Source organism: Polyodon spathula, chromosome 25 (assembly GCF_017654505.1).
Source record: "Polyodon spathula isolate WHYD16114869_AA chromosome 25, ASM1765450v1, whole genome shotgun sequence".
NCBI classification, from domain to species: Eukaryota; Metazoa; Chordata; class Actinopteri; order Acipenseriformes; family Polyodontidae; genus Polyodon; species Polyodon spathula.
Genome location: NC_054558.1, coordinates 8,436,861 through 8,461,109, shown reverse-complemented (window position 1 = coordinate 8,461,109; position 24,249 = coordinate 8,436,861). Strand labels below are relative to the sequence as shown.

General features: G+C 43.4%; 1 protein-coding gene and 1 long non-coding RNA gene across 2 annotated transcripts in view; one reads left to right on the top strand and one right to left on the bottom strand.

Annotated features, from left to right (window-relative positions):
* The window catches only part of LOC121299704, a 52,542-nt gene that overhangs the window by 24,491 nt on the left and 3,802 nt on the right, over positions 1-24,249 (top strand). The gene's annotated exons all lie outside the window — the stretch shown is intronic.
* The window catches only part of LOC121299702 (plexin-A2-like), a 151,815-nt gene continuing 141,053 nt past the window's right edge, over positions 13,488-24,249 (bottom strand). The window contains exons 27-32 of the mRNA XM_041227639.1: positions 23,574-23,673; positions 21,826-22,016; positions 20,962-21,131; positions 20,384-20,596; positions 19,904-20,054; positions 13,488-18,740 (exon numbers count right to left, since the gene is read on the bottom strand). Of these exons, the coding sequence (XP_041083573.1) occupies positions 18,645-18,740; positions 19,904-20,054; positions 20,384-20,596; positions 20,962-21,131; positions 21,826-22,016; positions 23,574-23,673 (921 nt within the window). The 3' untranslated portion in view covers positions 13,488-18,644. The remainder of the gene's footprint in view (positions 18,741-19,903; positions 20,055-20,383; positions 20,597-20,961; positions 21,132-21,825; positions 22,017-23,573; positions 23,674-24,249) is intronic.

Below are 24,249 nucleotides of genomic sequence, written 5' to 3'. Positions count from 1 at the left end.
ATGCCAAGGGGGGTCAATACTTTCGCAAGCCACCGTATGCGTGTATATGCAGGTGTACAGTATGTATGCGTGTGTATGCAGGTGTACAGTATGTATGCATGTAGTACTTCTGGAGACGTTGGAAGACAGACTCCAGTTTATACTGGTTGAAAATGTTGTGGAGCACGCCACCAGTTCAGACCATCAATAGGGTCTTTCTTGTAAAGCATTGTGTGCAGATGGCTGACCTATGATACATTGCAGGACATAATGGAGTCACAGTATAATAAAGTATAATAAACTTCAAGTCCAGTGTATCACTTCTCTCCCTGTCATTATGCAGTTGAAGAACATGTTGACTGACTCCTTGGGCACTTCCTCTCAACCTAGAAACATGACTAAGTGAGGAAAGGTAAACGGTGGCATTTTCCTTTGTTTTGTACAATGTAGGAGAGATTTAATCTTGAACCTAGCCACAGCGCTTCAGCAGAACCATTTCGATCAGAAAACTGCAAAGCTGCAGCCAGCTCAACCTGGATTCTGTGCTGCGAGTGACACACACACACACACACACACACACACACACACAAAAGAGAAATCGTATGTTACTTTCGTTTTAGATTAAAAACTACCAGACTTTTGTTTTTACAGTTTTGTATGTGCATACACCTGTTTACACACTAGTTTCTTTTGAAATGTTTATTTATTTTTTTTATAGTTTTTCTTTTTTTTTTTTTTTTTTTTTAAGTAGGCTAGTGCTTTATATGTGGTAAGTTAGAAAATAAACCCTTTTATGTTTAATTGTTCATTTAAATACAACGTTTTGGCTGTGCAGCTATTTGATATGATGTGCTTGAATAAAACTTTTGAGCTGTATCCGATATTTTGTCTTTCATTTTAATATTGATGTTGTTTAAAATGTACCAGCAGTTGTAGTATGAGTATAACCGCGGTGGTTCTAGCATTGAAGTGTAAAAGTCGCGCTGCCAAAAGACTGTACAGTTGATTTTCAAGTGCACGTAAACCAAGCCAATGAAGGTTTTCTGCCAACAAAACAAGGCCTGGCATGCTGGAATTCACTGATAGGAGATTGCAAATTGTAGCTCCACCATCCCTAATACAATATTACCATGTTTTCCACTACATACGCCTTGCAATTAACCATGCTTTCACTATGTTGGTTTGTATAATGAATGCATGGTCTGCAAGGGTTTTCACTACCGTCTGGCATGCGTACCCAAACACCCGGGGTTGGTTAGAGTTTTGCTCTAGCGCTGGGTCATCATTTTTTTCATTGTTTCTGATACTAAAGTTGCTGCAAAAAACAAAAACGAAAAAAAAAAAAACTGACCTTGGGGTTTGGGAGTGGAGGGTATGTTATGGGTGCTTGAAATTCCCCAAAACAGAAGCCAGTTACTTTTGCAGTGTAGGTGCCCAGTTCCATTATTTCCTACCTGTTATCAAGCTTTACCATGCTTGCCTGTGCTTTACTGCAGCTCGCTCTGTTTTTTGTAGCATGCACTGAAGGGTTCTGGGGATTGCCCAGCAAATGCCTGCTTGTTTGTCATTTTCCCAGTTCAAATACATCTCACCCTTAACAGTAAATGGTGCAAGATGAAGCCAGACCTCCTGTTTACTAAGGATGTCAGCTTGTTTGTGTATAGTTGTGTATAAAGTGCTAGCGCCGGTCAAAAAAACCTTTTTAAAGTTCAGGGTTTTTTTGGTGTTTCACACGGTTCCTCAATTTTCCACAATCATTGGACAATGTTATGATTGTTGCAAACCTGCCAAGTGCAAGCATGATTCTCCTGTCCCCTGATGAGACTCAAGAAACTCCAGATATTGTAGATTGTCAATTGTAATGTGTTCTTATTATCTTAAGTAAATGTTCTCTAAGAAGCTCACACAAGGTAGCTCAATACAGGGTCGCTCCCATAGCGTCGCTCCCATAGCGTCGCTCCCACAGCGTAACTCAATACAGGGTAGCTCAAAACAGGGTAGCTAAAAACAGGGTAGCTCACACAGCATAGCTCAATACAGGCTCGCTCCCACAGCGTAGCTCAATACAGGCTTGCTCCCACAGCGTAGCTCAATACAGGGTAGCTCCCACGGGGTAGCTCAAAACAGGGTAGCTCACACAGGGTAGCTCAATACAGGGTCACTCCCACAGCGTAGCTCAATACAGGGTTGCTCCCACAGCGTAGCTCCCACAGCGTAGCTCAATACAGGGTAGCTCAACACAGAGTAGCTCAATACAGGGTCGCTCCCACAGGGTAACTCAATACAGGGTAACTCAATACGGGGTAGCTCCCACGGGGTAGCTCAATACAGGGTAGCTCACACAGGGTAGCTCAAACAGGGTCGCTCACACAGCGTCGCTTCCACAGGGTAGCTCAATACAGGGTAGCTCACACAGGTTAGCTCACACAGGGTAAAGCTGCTAGAGCACTAATTTACGTAGTGCTTCATTGACCCTCAACACCCCTATGATGTGACCATAATACCAGACGACCCTTAAGTTTAGGGTTAGGTTATTGTTATGAAATAAAATTCATTTTCGTACATAAACTCATCACCCTTATCATGTGAATGGGCTGCAGCATATAATGATGAGGTCTGTTACGAGTAGCGCACGCAGCACTGCCCTGTGCGAGCTACCCTGCGAGAGCTGTGCTGTGGGAGCCTTCGTTCTGCAATAACACTCCTCTCAGAGCTCTAGTCAGGCACCACGCTCGCATAGATCATGGGGATGATTCATTTTCACCAAAAAAAATTAATTTTTAACCTCTGAAGTCTAGTGTCTGGGAGAGGGGCGGGTCTGTGATTAGCAGAATGCCCGGTAGACTCATGTCAATGTTTTAAAAAGGCCTTGTTGGCTCTCTGGTGTACCTCATGTAAGATATGAGTGTGGAGGCAGTAGCAGGGTTAAAGGTGTGACACCAACTGCAAAAAGGAAACAATACAACAGCCCCTGCCCCTTTACTAACCTGCCTCGTCCTCCCACTGCTTTGTAAACCTGACTTATTATTTAATTCAGGTTCCCATCGACTTCCCACAGACCTCCCAGTTTCCTGCTATTCTTTTCCCTAGAATAGTTCTAGTGACAAGGCCACCCTCCCCATCCTTCCTGCACTGTGGATTCATAAGAGATGAGGGCAGGCCTGCTACTGTGAATGAGTTTAAAAGGCTGTTGTTAAAAAAGAACAAAGCCAGGAAATGATGTTTTACTAGAGCTATTTTCCAGATCATTAGGCATTATCACATTGTGCATGCTGAAGGCATATTTGCTTGAATACCTAAATGTTCAAGTACAGTAGGCCAGATTAATATCGACCCAGGAGAGCAATCTCAAAGCATTCCTAATATCATATGATATTTAAACAGAGGTACAGAAGACTACCACTGAGGGGGAGAGGGGGGGATTTTGGTATATCTAGGCTGGTGAAGACAGAAGATCTAACCAAACAATGTTGTTGTGTTTTTTGTTATATTATGCCAGAAAAGACAAGGGCTGTCAAAGTGAAAAAGTCATTTCATCAAGTGAACCAGACAATGGGAATTTTGGTAATGTTTAAAAAAATTTTTTTTCCATAATGGAATGTGACAGAAGAGTAATTTAAAATTTCAAAACAAACACACTCACATTCACTCTCTCTCTCTCACTCCCTCTCACACTCTCACTCACTCTCACTCCCTCTCACATTCTCACTCCCTCTCACACTCCCTCTTTCTGTCACTCACTCACACTCCCTCTCTCTCACACTCTGAATCACACTCCCTCTCACTCACTCACACTCCCACTCTCTCACAGAAACTCACACACTCTCTTACTCACACTCACTCCCTCTCTCACATTGTCTCACACACACTCCCACTCCCTCTCTCACACACTCCCTCCCTCCCTCCAACTCCCTCACACTCACTCACACTGCCTCTCACACTGTCACTCACACATACACTCACACACACACTCCCTCTCTCACACTCTCACTCACACTCTCACTCACACTCTCACACACACACACTCTCTCTCACTGACTCACACACATCGCAGACCTGTCTTGTGAACAGAGTGCCATGTCGGACACCTTACAGCTCCACGACAGACCCCGTCTCAACCCACGAGGTGAGAGTCCTCCGAGACAAGGTCGTAAGACTCCTTCCGAGGCTGATTCTAGGGACATGCCAAGAGACTGCTATTCCTTGATCCTGTACCTCCCCCGCACTTGCGGGCGTGAACGCTCCAGGGTAGGGGGGGTGGGGGGGGTAGGGGGGTGGAATCCCCCATTATAAATAACACAAAACACACACACACAGGATACTTCGGAGGTTGGAAACTCACTGAGGCAGGGCAGACATTGTCAAAGTGTCAGCTTGGCTCGTTTTGACACTTGCTGACCTCGCATTCAAAGTTCTTAGTGGCCGGGGGACCGAGCGACACTGGGGATTAGATCACTAGAAGAGGTCAAGGGGCCTCTCCAGAATAGGGGTGGGTTTTAACCAAGCCCTTTTTACTGAACACCCCCTTATCACCCCCTTATCACCCCCTTTGCTGCCTCCGTGTCCATCAGTGGTGTGGTCAAGCCGGTATTTGACAGCAGCAGTCGAGCCAGAACTCGCATAATAGGCAAGCTTTTCAAGAAAAGAAAGTGTATAAATCATGAACAAAATGTTTTTGCTTTCTTTTTAATCACTCGATCAATCATCCATCCACGACACACTTGAGTGACTGTGACTGAAGCATATGCACTTAATCACCTAATTAGAGAGACAGTTGATTGGACACTAGTTAGGGGGTGATTTCAGCTGTTGAATTGCAGGCTTGAATAAAAGCAATAAAGAAAATCACAGAAAAAAACAATATGCCACGTCTGTCAAGAGAGCAGCGCCTTCGTGCAATAGGCATGATGGAGGCTGGACTAGGACGTACTGTGGCTCGCTGTCTTGGGCGCTCACAGCCAGCAATTTTGAACCTGGCGAGACTGTGTAACCAGACACACTCTGTCAATGACAGGCCAAAAACTGGGAGACCAAGAGTCACAACACCTGCCCAAGATGGACAGATCATTTTGCAGCATCTTTGTGATGTCAATTGTTAATCAGCACAATAAAAAGTCACTGCACCTACTCTAAAACAAAGTTTGTCATTTCTCGATCACATCTGAATTTTATCCAAATATAAGTGATTAGTTTCGTTTGATGCTCAAATATAAGTGATACGTTTCTTTTGATTCTCAGTACAGTTATATTGAGATGTACTGTAACAGCAAGGGTTTTAATGCAGCTTGAAGAATAGTTTCTCTACAGCGTGTGTATGAAGTGCTCATAAGAAGCCATCGCAACCGCAGTAAGCAAATGCATGCACATCGTGAAATCATTCACATAGGAATACAGATCCCTGTGAACTGAGCCTAGTTTCAGCCAGAGATGGATTTGAAAGCAGGTGTGAAAACACTTGAAGCGGAGAGCATCTCATTAATCTGTGAGCAGTCGGTTCACTCGCTATGCAGCAAGAGTGTGATCTGACACTTTGGAAGAGATGATCTCTCTATCAGAAGCAAGCCCACCCTTCCTGAATTTCGTTGCGGTTTACTAGCTCCCACGAAAGCTTACCCTCCTGTACAGCTGTGCACCCTCACTCTGCAAGTGTCCCCTGACTTCAGAGTTTTTAATAGCTTACTCTGTAACTGAGAACACTCACTTAAAACCTACCCAGCAGTTACGACCCCAACACCAGTTCTACAGACTAACCCACCAGATTGTTTTTGAAGTAAGGGATGCACAGAAGTAGAGGTATAATGCATTTTAGATTCCAGAAAAAAGTACAGAGTATGGTTTTACAAATGGCAATATCAAAATACACTGAAATTAAAAAACATACCACAGGCTGAGGTATCAACATTATTACCATGGTGTCCACTGGGTGGCAGCATTATCTGGTGTTTGGAGGTTAAAGCACAGGAAAGACTTGTATTATTTCCCAGAGGAATTTGTTCCTCCTTTGGAGAGTCCACCCTTTGGTTCTACTTTTTTCTTTTTTTTTTAAAAGACACTAGTGATGCTGAAAACAGAGAGGAAAGTTGCATCTGTCTGGTACCTAAGGGCAGTTTGAAAAAGAGTAGGGATTTAACAATTGAACCCAACCAAAAAAAACAAAAAAAACACAGCCATTATACAGAGCTGTTCCAAACACCATTTCAACACAACGCTGTCACCTTTACTCCAGTGATCGAGCTGCAAAGAGGCCCTGTGACCTACAGCAGAGGAAGTGATGCGATATCATGAAGCAGTGGGTGGATTTTCTGTAATCCTGAATTTTACTAGCACAGGACCAAAAGGTTTTTGTATCACACCGGAAAAGGGGATCAGTGATAAGGTTGTAAGAAGTTAGAAAATAGATTTCAATGCCTTGTCATCACTTCTTTAAGGGAGAATTAGGGTGTAAAAAGCTGGAAGGACTAGGAATTGGAATACAGGCTGCCAACTGTATTATTTTAATATTCTCTGGTTAGGCTGTTTGAGAATGGGCAGGAGAGGTGACCTGCATGGCAAACCACGCTCAGTGCTGCAGTGAGACACGGTGGTGGGTTCATGCAGTTTGGGAGGTAAAAGGATGGTTTTGCATTGCTAGTCAGAGGCTGCCAAGCTGGAGAGTGGAACTCCTCTGACATGTGTAGTCAGCTCCACCTAGTGGCTGGAAAGCAGCATAAAGACATTTCAAATTCACTCTGCCGGGGAGATAGGGAGGTGTCAGCCAATCTCTGAGCCACGTGGTCTGCAGTGTGGGTCCCCTCGCTTAATAATTAATATTTAGCTTAACCTTTTCCCACCTATGGCAAGCTGGTGTCACGAGGGAGGTTGCAAAACTGAAACAAAAGCAGGACAGATTCCCTCTCCCTATGAACCAAAATATACAGACAGTAACAAAGTGCCATCTGTACTTAATGAGCAATTAAACAGCAGCCCATGTCCGTGGTTAAAGCGGAGTCTCACTGGACACCTGTGAAGATGCTGTCCAGGGGGCAGATTGTTTTAACCTCTTGATTTGTGTTTCCAGAACATGGAGAGCTCTTACCCATGAATGCTTTCTCTTCATTTAGAAATGTAAACTTAAATGAGGCTTCGATCACAGTATCGACAAGACGCGGTGCCTTTGCACAGTCACTGATTAAGACTTCCCGCTGAATCAATTAGCTACATTTCTTTTTTTAGTTCTTCTACTTGAAAATGTATGAAATGCTCACCAGGGATCACCCCTCCGAGACGGGCGCCCGGCTTCTCTTGGAAGTCACTCCAGTCTGCCTGTGATCAGCTGTTCCCTGACTCTTAGACCAGCGTGAAGGTCTTCTATAAAACATTTATATCGCAGGAAGAGTTCAGCTTTAAATAATTCTCAAAGATCTCGCTGGAAAGCAGAGCATTGCTATCCCGGGCACGTGTGGCCATGGACATTTGATTCAAGATAGCAAGCTGTCGGGCAAAGGGGGGTGGAAGGCAGACATAGAAAAGCAGACCACAATAGACTGCATTCCCTCAATGATCTAACTGGACCAACCTTCTTCCAGTCCGTTCATCATTCAATGATACCAATGAAACCTGGAGGGATCTGCACCGCAAGGACTGGATTTGTGCTCCCTGGACTATAGCCTGGGCAGGGTATGCATGGATGTGCTGTGGCAGCATTATTTAGGGTATTCCCATTTCTACTTTACAGAACACTGGGAGAGGCTTGTCTCAGCTCTAACAGAGGCAGACCCCGGGATAGAGATTCGTATTGAGCAGGCAGTCGGAATACAGCTACATGTACAGTATTGCTGAAATGCAATCGGGCCAACTGGGGTCTGTTTTAATGATCTAAATGGACATGGATCTTACAATTATAATAAAGACGCTCTATAAATCATACCCCTGCCCTCCTGCAGACTTCTCTCCTTTAGGCTTTTATTGTAATTGGTGATGTTAATGATGGGGTCTATAAACCACTCAGTGACAGTGGATTAATGAGAATAAGGCGTGGTGGTATTTTTTGTGCACTGCCGCTGTTGAGAAATCATACAGAATATCTTTGTAGAGCGTTGAGACTTCATCGTTTAACATGTGCATAATGCCATCTGTACCCCTTATCGGGGTTACAGTGAGATCATGAAGTGAAAATAGCAACTCGCCCCCAAAGGATATAATCGTCCATTACTGTGTTTCTGTTGCACTGCAATGTCATTTTGAAACTTGAGAGCTCAGTGCACAGCATCCTGGGTACCTGTAGCACAGCAGTCAGAATGAAGACAGGCAAGCATGCATTTCAGATACTTGCGATTGCAAACGCATGTGTTGTACTTTCAATGAGTCTTAGAAAGCCCCAATGAGACTCGCCCTTTAAGTGTTTTAGAACCAGGTAAGGGTTTAATAATTAAGGACATGGTTGGAATCGACTTGACAGTTAGTTATTACTGTACATCCCTTCTGTCTATTTTTCTTGCATATGTAATACTTTTTTTTGGAGGAGAGGGGAGGGGAGATGGGGATTGCAATGTATGAAAAACACATTTCAAAAACTGTGAAAAAAAGAATAGGAAAAACAACTGAAACAGATTCAAATTAGGCCGAGCCTGCAAAAGGTGCCAACGATTAGAGGGCCTGCTGACAGGTGAAATGAGATGCAGGGAGAGTTAGCAGCTGCAAATGGAAATTGCTGTACACAGGGAGAAAAGTGATGGGGGATTAGGCAAAAGTTTCTCACCTGAGCCTTGTCATTAAGAGGTGAAGAAATCGACGTTTGCACGTTTGAAAGTTCAACAACAAAATCGAGTCTCGGTGGGAGAGACAGCTGTTCGTCAGAAAAAAACAGGGCATAATTCAGAGACAAGGAAAGAAAGTGGATTGAAATGAAAAGGCTGTTGTTCAACCAACTTAACACACTCCTTCAGTATTTCACAATGCTGTCAAGCCAAGTAATAAAATAAAAACACTGGCAAATATCCTTTTACTAAGTGTTGCTAGTTTTCCAATGGAGAGGCTAGCTGGCAGAGAGCTCACCTCGGTGCTTCCAGGGTTAAGGGTTTGCAGAGTCAGATGATAACAGCTGGTACCCCCACTGCAGTCGGGAAGTCAGGCCAGCTGGCGGAGCGTCGAGAGAGAAACGAAGCGTGATGAATGGCACTTGCGTTTTACTGACAGGCGTCAGTTGCATATAAAGAGCCGTCCTGAAGGATGAGGTTGACATGTCACAAGCGCTTCATGCTGGCACACTCATAGCTCAGGGAACTCCATGCAAGAAGAACTCAAGCTTTTTTTCATTCTGTCATAAAAGTTGTGCACTCGCCAGCTTCCGCACGTGCAATGTGTGATGGTTTAGCTCTCTCCCAATGCTGGTTTTCAGTGTTCTGTCTCTACAGGTCAGATTCTGGGTTCAATTTGGACAGTCTTAGTGGAGGTGTCAGGCCTGGTATGTGTGAGGGGTTAAGTTCTCACTGTGTTCCTGGGCTCGTAGTTAAACTATTGGGATGCTGGGGAGCTCAAATTTGCTACTGTAGTTTTGTTGAACCAGTTCTAGAAGGAAATGTCAGAGTAATTGGATGCACAGCTATGGCCAAACCTAGAATTTTAGGGTTGAAACATAATAAAAAATAAAAAAACGAAACATTTTCAGCAGCTTTCATTCGACTTTATGAAGCAAAATTAATTAATTCTACAGGGTGATGCAAAACTTTTGGCCATAGCTGTTCTGGAACTCCAGAACAGGTACATCTTGTCAGGAAACCTTAGATGAGCCAGCATCACCTCCCTCCCTCCCTCCTACCTGCCTCCTGCCTCCACCTGCCTCTCTCTCTCCTACCTCCCTCCCTCCTGTCTCTTCTACCTCCCTCCCTCCTGCTTCCCTCCCTCTGGTCTCCCTATCTCCCTCCCTCCCTCCTGTCTCCCCCTGCTTCCCTCTCTCCTACCTACCTCCCGCCTGTCTCCCTCGCTCCTGTCTCCCTGCCTCCCTCCTGTCTCCCCCTGCCTCCTTCCTGCCTGTATCTCTCCCTCCTGTCTCCCTCCCTCAGCAGCTCTACTTGCACAGCAGCAAGTAATTTGATTTCATTGCTCCAGCCCCAGAAAAACAGATTGATTTTTTATTCACTCACCCTGGTTCACTCTATCACTCATCCTTGCAGGTCCTCTTTTTCAAAATTTGCTGCTGCTTCGTGACTGCCTTAATTATTTAGGAATTTGCTAAGTAATCCGTCACCAAATCTCCCAGAACGAATGGAATGTCTGATTTTATAAAACATTTTAATAAAAGCAGATGGCATTACAGGGCCAAAAATCTGGCGCTTTTTTGAATAGATCTCCGAGCTGTAGGATTATCTGTTTAGAAAGAGATGATGAAGCCTCTCCATTAAGCACAGGGAGAGGTAAGGGCTGCAGAAACAAGTGGATCTGCTGCAGGAGGATAGGAAATCCACGTATTTAAAAGAGCTTCGGAACAAGGCAGAATATCCATTATTATAATAAAAAAACATAATGACAAAAACAAACCTGGGGGGACGGGACTTACTTTTACAAAGATATTCCATGGTAGGGCTGTATGATGGGCTCTATCAGCTTTATGACATCACAGTGCACACAACCAATAGAATGCATGCAAAACAGTTTGGGTATCTTTGGAAATCACTGAAGCACAAACACACAAAATCTAGTGAAGTGATCCGGCAACAAACCCCCCATCCCCATCTGTGCCGCTTTCCTAGAAGAAGGAGAACATTACGGGGTACCATTCTACTTCTGATATCTTTGCGCATTCAAATATTTAGCAAATGCTAAAGAGGAGACGATTACTCTATTCAGGGATACCAGGTTATTTAACAAAAAGGCATGGGCGTACAATCCCCACCCCTAGTCTTACTTTAAATCATTTGTTGTTCCCAAACTTTTGAACACTACCGTCCATACACACAGAGTACGCACAGTGATGCACGCATGCACGCACACACAGCCTGGCTCTCACAGCTGAGTCTATGCAACATTATCATGCCCTCTGGAGCGGCTCTTTTATAACCTAATGGCACTCATCCAAGGAAGCTTTTACTGGACACAATATATTTCTGTAAAACACACATTTAAATATTTATAGCAGGTCCATTACAAGACAAGTTTAAATATTGATTGTGCAAAGTAAGGTTAGCGCACCCTATTGTGGGAAGTTACCATTTCTAAACATTAAAAAAACAAAATCTGATCTGTGTACTATTACTTATTTACTGTGGATTTCTTAAATCCTCCAGAGACTCTACAGGCAAAAAATAAATGCACAGTAAAATAAATAAATTGGTAGGGAGCCAAGATATGTGCAGTATATAAAGGACTAGAATATGTGCTGGTACATATTTTATGTTCATAAACGAGTGCCCCCTTGTGATATCAATACAATAAAAAGGTGCCATAAAATATGCATCATAAAACACGCCCAGCAATTGGTGTGAAGGAACGAGGAGAGGCGTGTTGTTGCTCCTGAGACCGTGATCACAAGTACGTTTGTACAGAGATTTCTGTTTTTCCAGACTCTTGTCGGCAGCGTGAAGAACAAAACATAAAATATTTAGAATGTTTTATTGTTTCATCCATCAAGAGCTGTCGGTGGCAATTGACTAATTCAGCAGCTGCTGTAGAACTGGCTTCGGAAGACTGTACTAGATTATCAATTAACTGGACCGCTCAGTAAAGCGTTTTCTATATGTGTTGGATGTCTGTTTTGGGGTTAGCAGGCTCCAGCTTTTCAAGCAGGCAAAGCTGGGCGCTTGTGCTGCTTTTGAGAGTGAGTGGGTTTAAGTTAGCCACAAAATCATCAAACCAGACTGCCTGCATCTCTTGGTCCGGTACACTGACGTACTCTATATAAATATCAGCATTCAGTGTAAGTGGGGTCTCAGAGTATTCTGTACAATAAACAATACTGTGGAATTGGAGAATTAAAGAATTCCATTCCAGAGGACAGCATTCCAGTCTGGCAGGCTGCAATGGCTAATATCGAGGGCAGGTGTAATGAGCTCAGTGTCCAGCAGGTGGCGGTGCTGCTTTTGCTTAACCCTTGGTGTTGGGCCAAGATCTTTGAAAGGGTTATTGAGCTAAGTGAATGAGAAAGCTCTTGGCTAATTTCAGATACTCTTAATGCGATCTAAGGGGGAGCTCATGGGAATGGGCATTTAGAGCGTTTTATGACTGCAGATTGTCAGTTTCGGTATTGGGGTCATTCTTTGCTCTTGTTGCACTATACACACCTAAGAAACTGGGGGTGAATCTTTGTATGCGACACCTTGATTTTTGTGATGTAATTTCCTCCCTGTTTCGTGATGTCACTCGTGAGTGCCCTCCAGGGCAACTTACAGACTAGGGTATGTGAACTACGCATCAGCTCCAGAGTCACCTACAACAACGTCTCACCTGAAAGACAGAGCACAAGGAGGTTAAGTGCCTTGCTCAGGGTCACACAGTGAGTAGGGATTTGAACCCGGGACCTCCTACTTACAAGCCCCTTTCTTTAACTACCAAATTAGTAAATTTGTTCTGGTTTTTACACAAGATATAAACCATCTGTTGTTTTAGATCCACTTCCCAATGTGTTTTATGTCCAAAACACTTTCAAAAAAGAAAAACTATTAGAAGTGTGCATAAAAGAAGGAAAGTTCTGTGGATCTGAATCCCTTTTAGCACAGCATAATGACTACAGAGGTTTCTAACGAGGCCGTCACTATCACAGGCCTATTGAAGTGTTTGCAGCTTTGTAACCAGTAACCAGAAAGGGCTACATTCTGTTCAGAGGCATTGAAGGTTCTAAAGCACTCCTGTTCAGTCTTTAAAAACCCTACAGTACAGTACTGCCAAAGGCACCCCACAGGCATGCAGCTGGAGGGTGTGTGGAACTTGTCCTTTAATATAGAAACCTGAAGTGACAAGTCTACTAGAAGTACTATAAAAGCATACTGACTGAACATTAGTCCAATTTTAACTGATGGTCGATTTAAAAAAAAAAAAAAAAAAAAAAAAAAAAAAACCTTCAATAATAAAGCAAATAATTTATTTGAGTACACAATGAAACGTTTACTATAGCTCTGTTGTGTTGCACTATGTAACCATTATATACTGTACAGCCTGCGTGTGCCCCTCTGTGACCCCAAGTTTGAGAACCCCTGTGCTAATTATTATAATAACCTTTGGGGTTCCTTTTGTTTTTTAAATGCGTGCTCAATTATTTTACCCCGATTTTATCCACAATTTACAGTGTCCAGCTTTATTCTCCTCACCTCAGCAATCCCCCCCCCCCCCCAAGCCAGCTTCCTCCTCTACACCCGGGAATTCGATAGAGGATGTCAGCGAGCTAGCGGCTCTGAAGAACCTGTCCAGCCCCGCAGGTGTCCTCTCTGGGCCAATGCGCCACGCCCTCTGGAATAGACCTCTGGGATTACTAACTTGTATCATGCAGTATAAAAACTGTTTTACAGATTGGGGTTGAGCAACAAGACGACAGCCAGCAGCACATTTTTAACCAGTAAAGTTTAATTATATATAACAACAGTACAAAGTGAATCCTTGGCTTGCAAAATAGCAGTGCTTCATATTTACAATAGGTACACCATAATATATTATCATTAACAAAAAACAAAACAAAGACAACTTTTTTGCAGAACTGCTTTTTTTAAATACTTTTAACTTTCTTACAATTTTCACAACACCTTTTATAAAACAACAATAATAACAGACAGCCATTGTATATTATTTTATTTGCTATAATACAGAACTCCAGTGTCTACAAATGAACGAATGAACAGGTAGGACAGGGAGAAAAGGCAAGAGTCACATGGCTTGGGCTTGCAAGTGATAAGCTCTAAGCTTGTGTATTTATTTTATTTTCTTATGCCATTCTGCAGCAACATGACACAAAACTGGACTGCTGACTTCAACCAATAACATTTTGAAAGTGCATAAAACACATTGTTTTTTGATTATGTCAAAGTTTTATAATCGAATCCTCTTCTCATTGCTCTGTAGGACCGCAGCGCATTCGGGTTTATTGTTTTGGTCCTTTTAGTGCAGAATGATTTTAGTGGAGATGACCAAGCAGGTCAGACACTATATATATATATATATATATATATATATATATATATATATATATATATATATATATATATATATATTCCCCTTCAGTGGGAAAAGCCTGAAATGTCCACTCAAAATTCAATTCCTAGACTTAATTTAACTGTATTTTTTTGCTGTTTCTTCTTGTGTCATCCTGCCACAGCGTATAGTCATGTTAAAAACAACCTTAAATAAAATTGAACCTGGCATCGTCGATACTACTGTAGTTTCGATTGACAGAAGTTCGTTATTTCATTAAATGAAGATGAATTCCCTTTAAAGTTTTAGGGTTTAAAGATCAGGGGTCAAGTTTGGCTCAGACAGCGTATCAACTCCACAAAGGCAGGCGGCTAGAATAGACAAAGCCTGCGTACAGTAGGGCTCTATCTACAGAACACACTGCACAGATTCTCTCTCTCTCTGGCTACAGCTGCGGTTAATGATTTATTACACTATCTGATATGTCTTAAATATTAAGAAAAAAAAAAAAAAACTAGACCAAACAATATTTTAAATTGCTGACTTGCATGCTCCACATGCACCTCCCCCACCCCCAATACACAAACCCCTTTACCAGAAACTCAGCGATCAGTCACTGAACTCACTGATTTCATAATCCAAGCCCGAAAATAAATCTGCTGGATGAATAAACAGGATTTGGTCACTCAATAATGGTCAGTTTGGCCTGAATGCTCTTATCAATATGACAGAGGTACAAGCAGCAACTGTGTAAAACGGTGATGAAGTCACAAGCTACTGCTTAGCACTACCCCCCTCATCCCTGGGGGCAGACCTTCAGATTATAACTGCATTATAAAACATCTGCTGCAGCTTGCACTAAGAACCTGCCTGGCTCAGTTACAGCAAAAAACAAAGAAACTAGTCACCAGAATTCGCTGTAAAGTTAGTATAGGAGAGGTGTGAAAAAAAGACAGGTATATAGCTGGCATCAGCAATCCATACGTCAAAGCTATGAGAGCTCCAGTAACACTGTCGATGAACAGAACCTGAAGAGTTAGGGATGTTTTTGGGTCCATCAGCAATATAATAATTATTTTAGTTCACCAAGTTACTAGGCATCAAAATCTGGTGGAAATGTGTAGTAGAGTACCTCAAAAATTACAGTAACACAGGACCGCCACGATAGGCTCCAGGTACCGCAAGGTTATTATGGACCAGGTATTTCATTTACTTTTCAGTTTTACTGAATACAATCAATCAAAGCCTTTTATTTATCCAGATGTGTCAACTGAGTACACATTCTCATTTACAATGACAAGCTGGCAATACCAAGAAAGTGTGGCAACAGCAGGTCCTGCAATGCAGTCAGAACACTGCCGCTCATTACGACAGGTGACTGCTGTTTTATACCCAAGGTGCTTACCCCTGACGTGAGAGGATAAAGACTTCAAGGTTTCTGGGTCCTTAGCCTGGAGGAAATCCAAAAGCATTGTCCCCGACCAATCTGGTGATTTTCTATGCACTTTTTAAAACCAGAGGCTTGGTTTAAGATGAGAGAGGGTTGAAACCAGAGCTCTCCAGCTGCTGTACAGACTAATCATATGTCAAGCACCGCTGTCTATGTCTCGGGACCTTTTGAAGTCCATATCTTGATCACATGGTGCGCACATGATTCCGAGATCAAAGACACGCATCAAAGCAAGAGCAGGAAACCAAAGCTAAAGGGCTTTTTCAAACACTCTTCAAAACAAGTGTGACAAGCTGGGGAGTGCTGTGCCTGCAGGTACAAATCCATATCTACTTATTTTGAATGAATAAGAAGCGGGCCTTATCAACCAGAGAGTCCCACAGTCCTGAAGAAGGTTTCTCTTAATTTTTTTTTTTACTGTTGCTCATCCCGCTCGTAACATTGAAATCACGCCTCTCCAAGTGGGATTTAAACTCAGCTGGTGCACCAGACAGGACTGACCTTGGCTTGCAGAGACGTGAAACTGCCTCCTTTTCCTTACCATTCTTCTAGTCTAATGTTGTCATCATTAAATACGCTTCACTAAATAACTTAAAACCTGCTTATTTCAAGTATCTTTTGATGTAAACACTGCACTGTGAGGAATGAACACTGTGGCAAACTCAATTCCCCTGACCGGGCTGCAGCATGTTAGCACTTCTAATTACCTGTTGCCTCTCTGCAACACATTATGAATAATACAGCAGGAATTAACAGAGCCATCTGACATGCTTAATGAAATATTAAGTCTGTCGCAAAAGATCTTTGGGGACTTAAGAACAATGTGCACATGAATGCCTTTTTTGAACACTGCATAAAAGGTACAGCTTGCTATTTTTTTTTTTTTTATCCTTTCAGATTTCTCATTGACTGCCTCTCTGAACACAGGGGTGGTTCCCAAACTGTAATTAGGGGTATTGATTGTTACAATCACTCCCATTTTGATGTACAATGGTAACCGTATGAAGACTATATATATCTATGCTAGAGGTGACGTCAAGGTAGTGAGTGTTGCATTACAACACTCAAGCAGCTGACAGCGTCGCTCGTGTAATTAAATGGCTCCTCCCCTGGCACGTGTAACATTACCCTCAGTTTGGGAAACCCTTGCCTTAACGTGCAGTTACAAATGTCACTCCTGTACTTCAATTCCTTGCCGGTGGATTTACAGTCAGCCACACCCTGGCAAGACAGGTGCCAAGCTCCGCCCTTTCTTGTCTGTTCACATTCCCGCTTCCCTGTAATGTCCCTTTGCGATTTGAAACGTGCCCAATGTTCATAAAGCGTTTGCTGTAAACACAGTGCTGCATTTCCCACCCTAATGCTAATGCTTTGTGAATGTGACCCTTTGGCACGAACGGAGCAGAAGGCAATGCTCTCCTGGTGACTAAACTACTGCACAGTAAGGGGTTCTCCATGCTGAGTTTGGGTTGAGGGTTAAGATTTTCAGACTATTCTACTGTATATGAAACCATACGAAATCGGTATACAAGACCGTTGCTACACAGAACTCACCTGTTGCTTATTGGCACGTTCTGTATTCTGCTTGTTCACTTCCTTCCCTGGCTCTTAAGTTAAACTGCAGCTGAATACTTCATGTCAGCAGCATTTGTTTGCATGCTTTGTACCAGCCCTACAGCCTCAGGTCTAGGTGGCTATGAGTACTGATGTGATCCTCACATGGTTGTGAAACACATATACACGCTGGTCTAACTCATCTGTAAACTTCAATGTAAACAGGGTTTCAAAATGATTCCTCTTTGTCAATCCCTTCTTGGTCGGATTGAGTGAAACCAAACATGCCCTGACCCAAGTTAGCAGAGATCCTGGCATTTCAAGGTAAGCAGAGCTGATTTGGAAAGCTTTGACGGCTCACAAGTGTTGACATTCACCGGGAGGAGGTAAGCGGTGTACACAATCTCAGAACAGATCTACACTGTGCTGTATTCGAGTTCATTGTGCTCAAGTACAGCAAGGAGAATATTTTGGCCAAGTGGAGGGAATTGAAAAGACAAGCTTTAAGAGGCTTGTCGAAACAGGCTTTGGTGATGGGCCATAAAGGTTGCAACGATAGCCATTCATATCCACTGAACTAAGACTGTTATGACTCTCCTTCAGAATCCTTGTGGAAAAGTTTTATATACACATACTGGATTTATACACAAATGCAAACTGAGAACAAAAAACAAAACTTGTAATTACATTTCTTCTAGTAGCAAGTCTTTAAAGAGTGAGTTTGTAGCCCCAGGGTCCTTGCTGATGCTTTCCCATGCTACGCAACACTTGTCCCCTTTCCTTCCATCACATGAGGTTTGAGCTCGAAAGCCTTTGGGGGACTTTGAACACACGTCTTTTAAGACTCTCAACTCGGCACATCCAAGCCGTCCCGAAGGCAAGTCTTCGGATTTCATCCAATCTCAGCTCTTGGATGTTGTTTTTTTTCTTTTTTTTCTTGGGTAAGGGAAGTTTGTGTGCAAATTTGTGCCAGCAGCTCAAAAGACACATCTAAGAGCAGTCCACGTACAGTACCAGTCATTTTCAGTTAGTTTTAAAAAAAAAAAAAAAATTTGTCACCCACGTTAACCCACTCGATGAGGAGATAAAATACAAAAATAATAAGCTGAATCCAGAATTTAAAAATAAAATAAAACAAAATAAAAACCTATGAATATATAAAAATAAATGGGAACTAAGAGCACACCCCCAGCTTCAAGATACAGAGCTTTAGATTCCCATGCAAAGCAGGCTGGCGAAACAGTCCTGGTCCCTTCCAGATTTGCTGCTTTAGGTTTCATTTCATTTTACTCTGCAGTTTCAAAAGGTCCATCCCTAGATCTGGAATTGTCAATGGAAGGAGATACATCACTGGAAGAAAGGAAGCCATTTACACTGCAGGAAGAAGTCACCATACTGACGTAGCCACACTGATGACTAGTGTTACTATTCAGATATATGTGTGTGTGTGTGTGTGTGTGTGTGTGTGTGTGTGTGTGTGTGTGTGTGCGCGTCTGTGTTGGTCCCTTCCAGCAATGTGTCCCATGACTTCATTAGTTTGATTGGGTTCAGAAGACACCTCCTCCTGTCCTCAGCTCTCTATAGACATGGCTCCGATGAGCTGCTCCACTTTGTATGCCAGCCGCTGTCTGCGCGCTTGCTCATCCTGCTCCAGCGCTGAGGTTATCTATCAGGTAAAACAAACAAGGGAATCAGGGATCAATACAGATGGCAGCTGGGAGGTGCCAAAGCCTAAAGCTGATGCTGAGTCAGCACACAGCGTACAGGTCCCAAACAGCTACCATGCTGAAGTCTGGACACTAACTTATTAGGGCAGATTGCTAGATTTCAGGCCACTGATATGTAATGCACAATCGTTAATATCTGTGAACAATGACCCGACAACTGGTCTGTAATTGAGGTTCATGCATTGGTTGGTAAAGTGCTACAGGGTTTTATAGCACTTCTTCTTAAGTATTGCCCTGTGTCTATGAAGGGGGTTGTCCAGGAATCGCTCTGCATGATTGAGAAATGGGCTGCACCCGACTCTCTCATTCTGAGGGTTAGTGCTCTGTTATTAATCTCCCTTCCCTATGCAAGCACAGGTTCTGCTATCATTTCCCAAATCCATTTAAGCATGTTTCCTATATTGTAGTCAAATGGGTCTGAAGGACTAGGGGCACACAAACCTCAAGGACTCAAGGCACGAGCTGAACTGCTTTTGTGCCAGTTTAATGAATGAACTTACCTACACGCATGCAACGATATTGCATTCCAGGGGGAATTGAAGTTACTACTGGTGTGTGCATATTGAGTGCTATTGTAGTGTTTTGGGGTTCATTCACAAATTCATACCTTTGTTCTACTCGACGGCAACTCAAATTAGTTCTGCCTTTGCTTGACTTTGTCCTTGACCTTGCAGCGAGTTATTTTTGGTGTTGTTTTTGCAGCTGGTTTCTGCAGAATCGCACCTCTTTTCTGTATGAAGCTCACATTGGTACGTGTGAATATTAAGCTCGTACCTTTGCTGTGAGCAGAGTGTGATTGGAAACAGACTTGCATGGACTGAATGCTAAATCAATCACATGGAGACAAGGATGCAGACTTTTATCAGTGTTTTTATTTAGACACTTGCTTTATGATCAGATGTGCTTGATTGCTTTATCACCATCTCCCAGTTATATGGCTTCATCCAATTATAGCCCTGAAGGTCACTGCTAAGGCAAAAGTGCATCTTGCTCTTTCTATACAACTGTGCCACAGCAATGCAGTTACGTGAGACACAAAGCAGCGCTCTGCGCATTAGGATTCTGAGTTTGATTGAATTCCCTGGCTTCAGCGTGCACTCACCTCCTCGCTGTATTTGATGACGTAGGAGTAGATCTCGTTGAGCGCACTCAGCATGTTGAAGTCGGTGAAGTGCAGGCGCGCCTGCTCCGCCAGGTAGGCGTTCATGTCCTGATCACTGATCGCAGGGAGCCTCGCGATGTCTGCGTAGTACCTGAGCAGAGAGAGTAAAGCACGGGGGTCAAACAGATGACAGACATGTGCGCTTCAGCCGGTCTATGACTGAATTCAACTCTTCTCCTGCTCCTCCAGGCACACGGCACAGTCTTAAGCACAGTGGAATGGGGGGAAGCAGCACTCTTCTACTCAACAGGCAATACCATTCATTTTAGAGAACTACGACCAATAAAATGAAAAGGGCTGCTAGTTACATGATGCAAATGGTACTTGGTACACTGTTTGCCCTTCACAGGTAAAATGCATCCCGTGTATTCTTCAGAAGATATGAAAGGATTGACACTAGCAGCAGTCCCAGGGACTCACCTCTCCACCCAGCCCTTGTAGTTGGGGATATCCTTGGCGTACAGCAGCTTGTTGGACGGGGAGTCCTTGCCCAGGCGGTGCTCAGACGTGGAACACGAGTCCATGAAGGTCTGCGCTACGACCGACAGGCAGGCATCCGTGATGCTGCTCTTGTGGATGTCAAACACGAACTGCGGGTTCTTGATCACGTTCACCCAGAATCTCAGGGGCAAACTGGGAGGGAAGAGTGGCAGGAAATGTCGTCATTTATTTATTTACCTGTTTATGTATTACAAAAAGATCTCACATAATTTAGTATTGAATTGCACATGTATGAATTAAGATTTTGTCAAAACATTTGTGATTGAATTTACAGTTTCCATTATTGTTTGTAAATTTACAGCTATTGAGCGTTTTTATAGTACATTTCATTCAAATATCTTGATTCTTATGAACTGTCATGAGCACCTTGATTTTTTTTTAATTACTACAACTGCAACTAGTACTACTATCTAGCACATACTGGTTAACAATCAAAAATTCAAATAAATTAGGACTACTAAAAAAATAAGGGTAAAATGTCAGTATTGTTCTCTTACCAGTTGCTTTTCCAGGTGTGCCGCACGTCTGTGTCGTGGATCCCGTGTTTATCTGCCTGCTCGTCCAGGAAGTCAAACATGTACTTGATTGCCAGAGGGAGAGCGCTCCCTCTGTGCACCGTGCTAAACAGAGTCTCGAACAGATCGTCCACAAACTTCTGCAGCGTCCCCTGCGAACGAAACAACCGCGGAGAATTAAAAACACAGTGAACAGCTCTCCCTGCCTGCACACGCTGGACCCCACACCCTAATCCTAACCATCTACACGATGCAGACAATTTACACTGAAGAGGTGCACCATATAATTTAGTATAAAAGCTCTCCTAGTTAACATCCAGCCACTCAATCTCAGCCTTTACCTTCCCACAAGCTGCTGCAGAGGTGCTATTCAGAGCTGTCTGGCCGGCAGCGATCTTAATGAAAAAACCTCCCATACCGAGCTGACACCAGGACACTGTAAACACACTTCACCAAGTGTTGATGAAGAAGCCCTTATTTATATACTGCTGAGTGCAGTGATTTAAAATGGTAATCTAACTGTATGGGCCTGTTTTCTATTTTGAAGCAATAAACAACTTAGTTGCAGGTAGAAGCAGGTCATTTATCACCCGAAGTATTATTGATATTTTCAGAACATTTACATTAGCTTCAAAATAGGACTCTAAAAGTAGTGTACAGTAATGTTCAGAAATAGATAAGTAAAACAAATTTAAAATACCAGGGTTAAATGTTATCAATGTGATCAACACTTAACAATACTTTAAAGTATTCTTTAATAGCACAACCCTGTGTTATCTCCCTGTCCACATGGGCATTGCTAGGGTAGCCTCTCCCCCCTGTCCCCTCTGGAAGGCGCTACAGTACCTTGGTGGCGAGCAGACGGGTCAGGTAGATCTCGGACACCATCTTGCTGCCGCGGTCGCCCTCCTTCTGGTCTCCGTGCTCGTGGTTTTTGACGAGGTGCCACACCTTGACCCCGCTCTCCAGGTCGGGGGTGATCATGGGGGCTCGCGAGCGCAGGCTGTCCGGGCTGCCCGTGTAACGGAATGTGGAGTCTGAGGAGGAAACGCAGCGGGACACCGCGGTCAACCAGCATGTGTCATTGGATTGTTATTATCATTACCTTGAAGGTCATAGACAGCAGGTCTATGACCCCTGAGGAGGAGATTCTGCACTTTTCTATTGTTTAATTGAGTTGAATTCTGCAGTTGACCTGCAGCTCTAGACACTGGGAATTCCTCTTGCTTGTTCCGTGCCACAGAGAAACTGAGAAGCTACGGTTAAGTGCTTCACATGTTCAGTAACCCTGTCACCCAACTGATCAATACATCAGAAAACTGGAACAACCGTTTAAAATGCCACAGGCAGATAACCCTACTTAATTATTTTAAGGTTAAAGGTTGTTGTAAAAAGTATGGATCAGATGAACAAGAAACCTCCCTCCATCTCAAGGTGATCAAACAGCCAGTTAAAAATGAAAAGAACTTTCAAATGGAATCTTCAACAGTGAGAAGCCATGTGGCCTTGAGATCAAAGGTGAAAATTCACAAAATTCCTTGGGTTGAACTCCCACAGCTCTGAGGCTGCCTCACTGCGGTGAGCTCGGGGGAGTTTGGTGGGGTGGTTAGAGCAGTGGTCTTCAACCCTGGTCCTGGAGAGCTACTGTGGCTGCTGGTTTTCATTTCAACCAATCTCAATTACTTAAAATTGAACCAGTTATTGGCTTAATTAGTCAAGATTAACAGGTGTTCCAGATCTTTAGCCACTGATGATGTAAAAACACCTGTAAAACCTGTGGCTCCCCAGGACCAGGGTTGGAGACCCCTGGGTTAGAGCATAGGCCTGGGTGTGTGGAGATCAGTAGGGCATAACCTGCACAACTGGGGAGAATCAAAATCCCCATTTGCACCTTATTATCTCCGTTCAGCTGTTCTGGGAAAATGACTTTCAAAAAGAATCTGTTGGATGCTGTAATTGTTGCAGCATTCTTGAGGAACAGCCACACGGCATCGATCACGCCACTCCTCTCCTGATGAGCAAGTTAGAAAGACCTGCTCTCGTTCCATTAAAGTCTTAATAATGGGCTCTGCTCGGTTTTCAGCTCTCATGTCTATGAAGAATAACTCACACGAAATACATTTGTTATCATAGTTGCCTTTAACTCCCAGTTTTATTACCAGGGCCAAGAATCGTCCAGATGGAAGCCATTTACATCGTTAACTAAGTGGCGTCTGGGGAGAGCGGCGATGGGTTCAGCATGAGAACGAGGCCCACTGCAGCCGGGGCAATCTGTATGATTATTGAACAATAAATACCACTGTCAATGTGGTTAGTTAACGACGACAGAATTTCCCTTTGTTTACAGGACTTGTGTGATTAAATCCATGGGAAAAGCGGTTTCAGGCGTTTTCTTTAGTGCTGGGGAAGCGGTTTTGAGTTAGTCTCAACTTACCTCACCATCGCAGCATGTACTGTGAACTGGGCTACGCCTTGCATGGCTCTATAATAGCGCTATAGCAGAGCGTGAAGTTTTGACAACCCCCTATATGATATTTACCACAGGGGTTTTATATGGCACACACATGATTGTCGTATGCGTGCGCGCTGCTCACCGTATCTGCTGATGGAGGTGCGGGAGATGCTGGCGGAAGGTGGGATATTGTATGACGAGGTCTGCTTGGGGACCAGAGCCACCACACAGCGGTCTGACACCTGGGGAAAGAAAAGAGAACAATGAAACCACCACACCGCTTCACTCAAGCAGCTTATTGATTGTTTTAACAGCATCCTTGGGGAGCACAGGGACACTGTCAGTCATAATGTTCAACTTTCCACAAGCTTCTTCAGCTCTGCCTGACTTCAGCTGCGCCGTGAGATATCACAAAACCAAGAGCATACAGACAGTGAAAATCTAACAACGTGACTACAGCAAAAAATGGACTGTCTCCATCAGACCCTGCTGTGTGGGTTACTATATTCTGCAGTGTAATGGAATCCACAATAGAATAAGGAATTAGATAACACCTGCAGAATTTTATGCAAACCATAGAATGTCTGCAAGTTTCTTTTTTCTTCCTTTAGTATAATGCCTTCCGTTTTTTAAAGCCAATGAGGTGCAGCACTGTATGAAAGGATTTGTCTTTACACCCCCAACGCCCCATGCCTCCCTTTCAGTGCTCTCTGTGCAACTGATTTCTTCCTAGGGTTATTTGAACTTACACGAAATCAGCGGCTGTACACAGCCCATCAAATACTTCTTTATTAATACAGCTGCCCAGCAGAGATTGA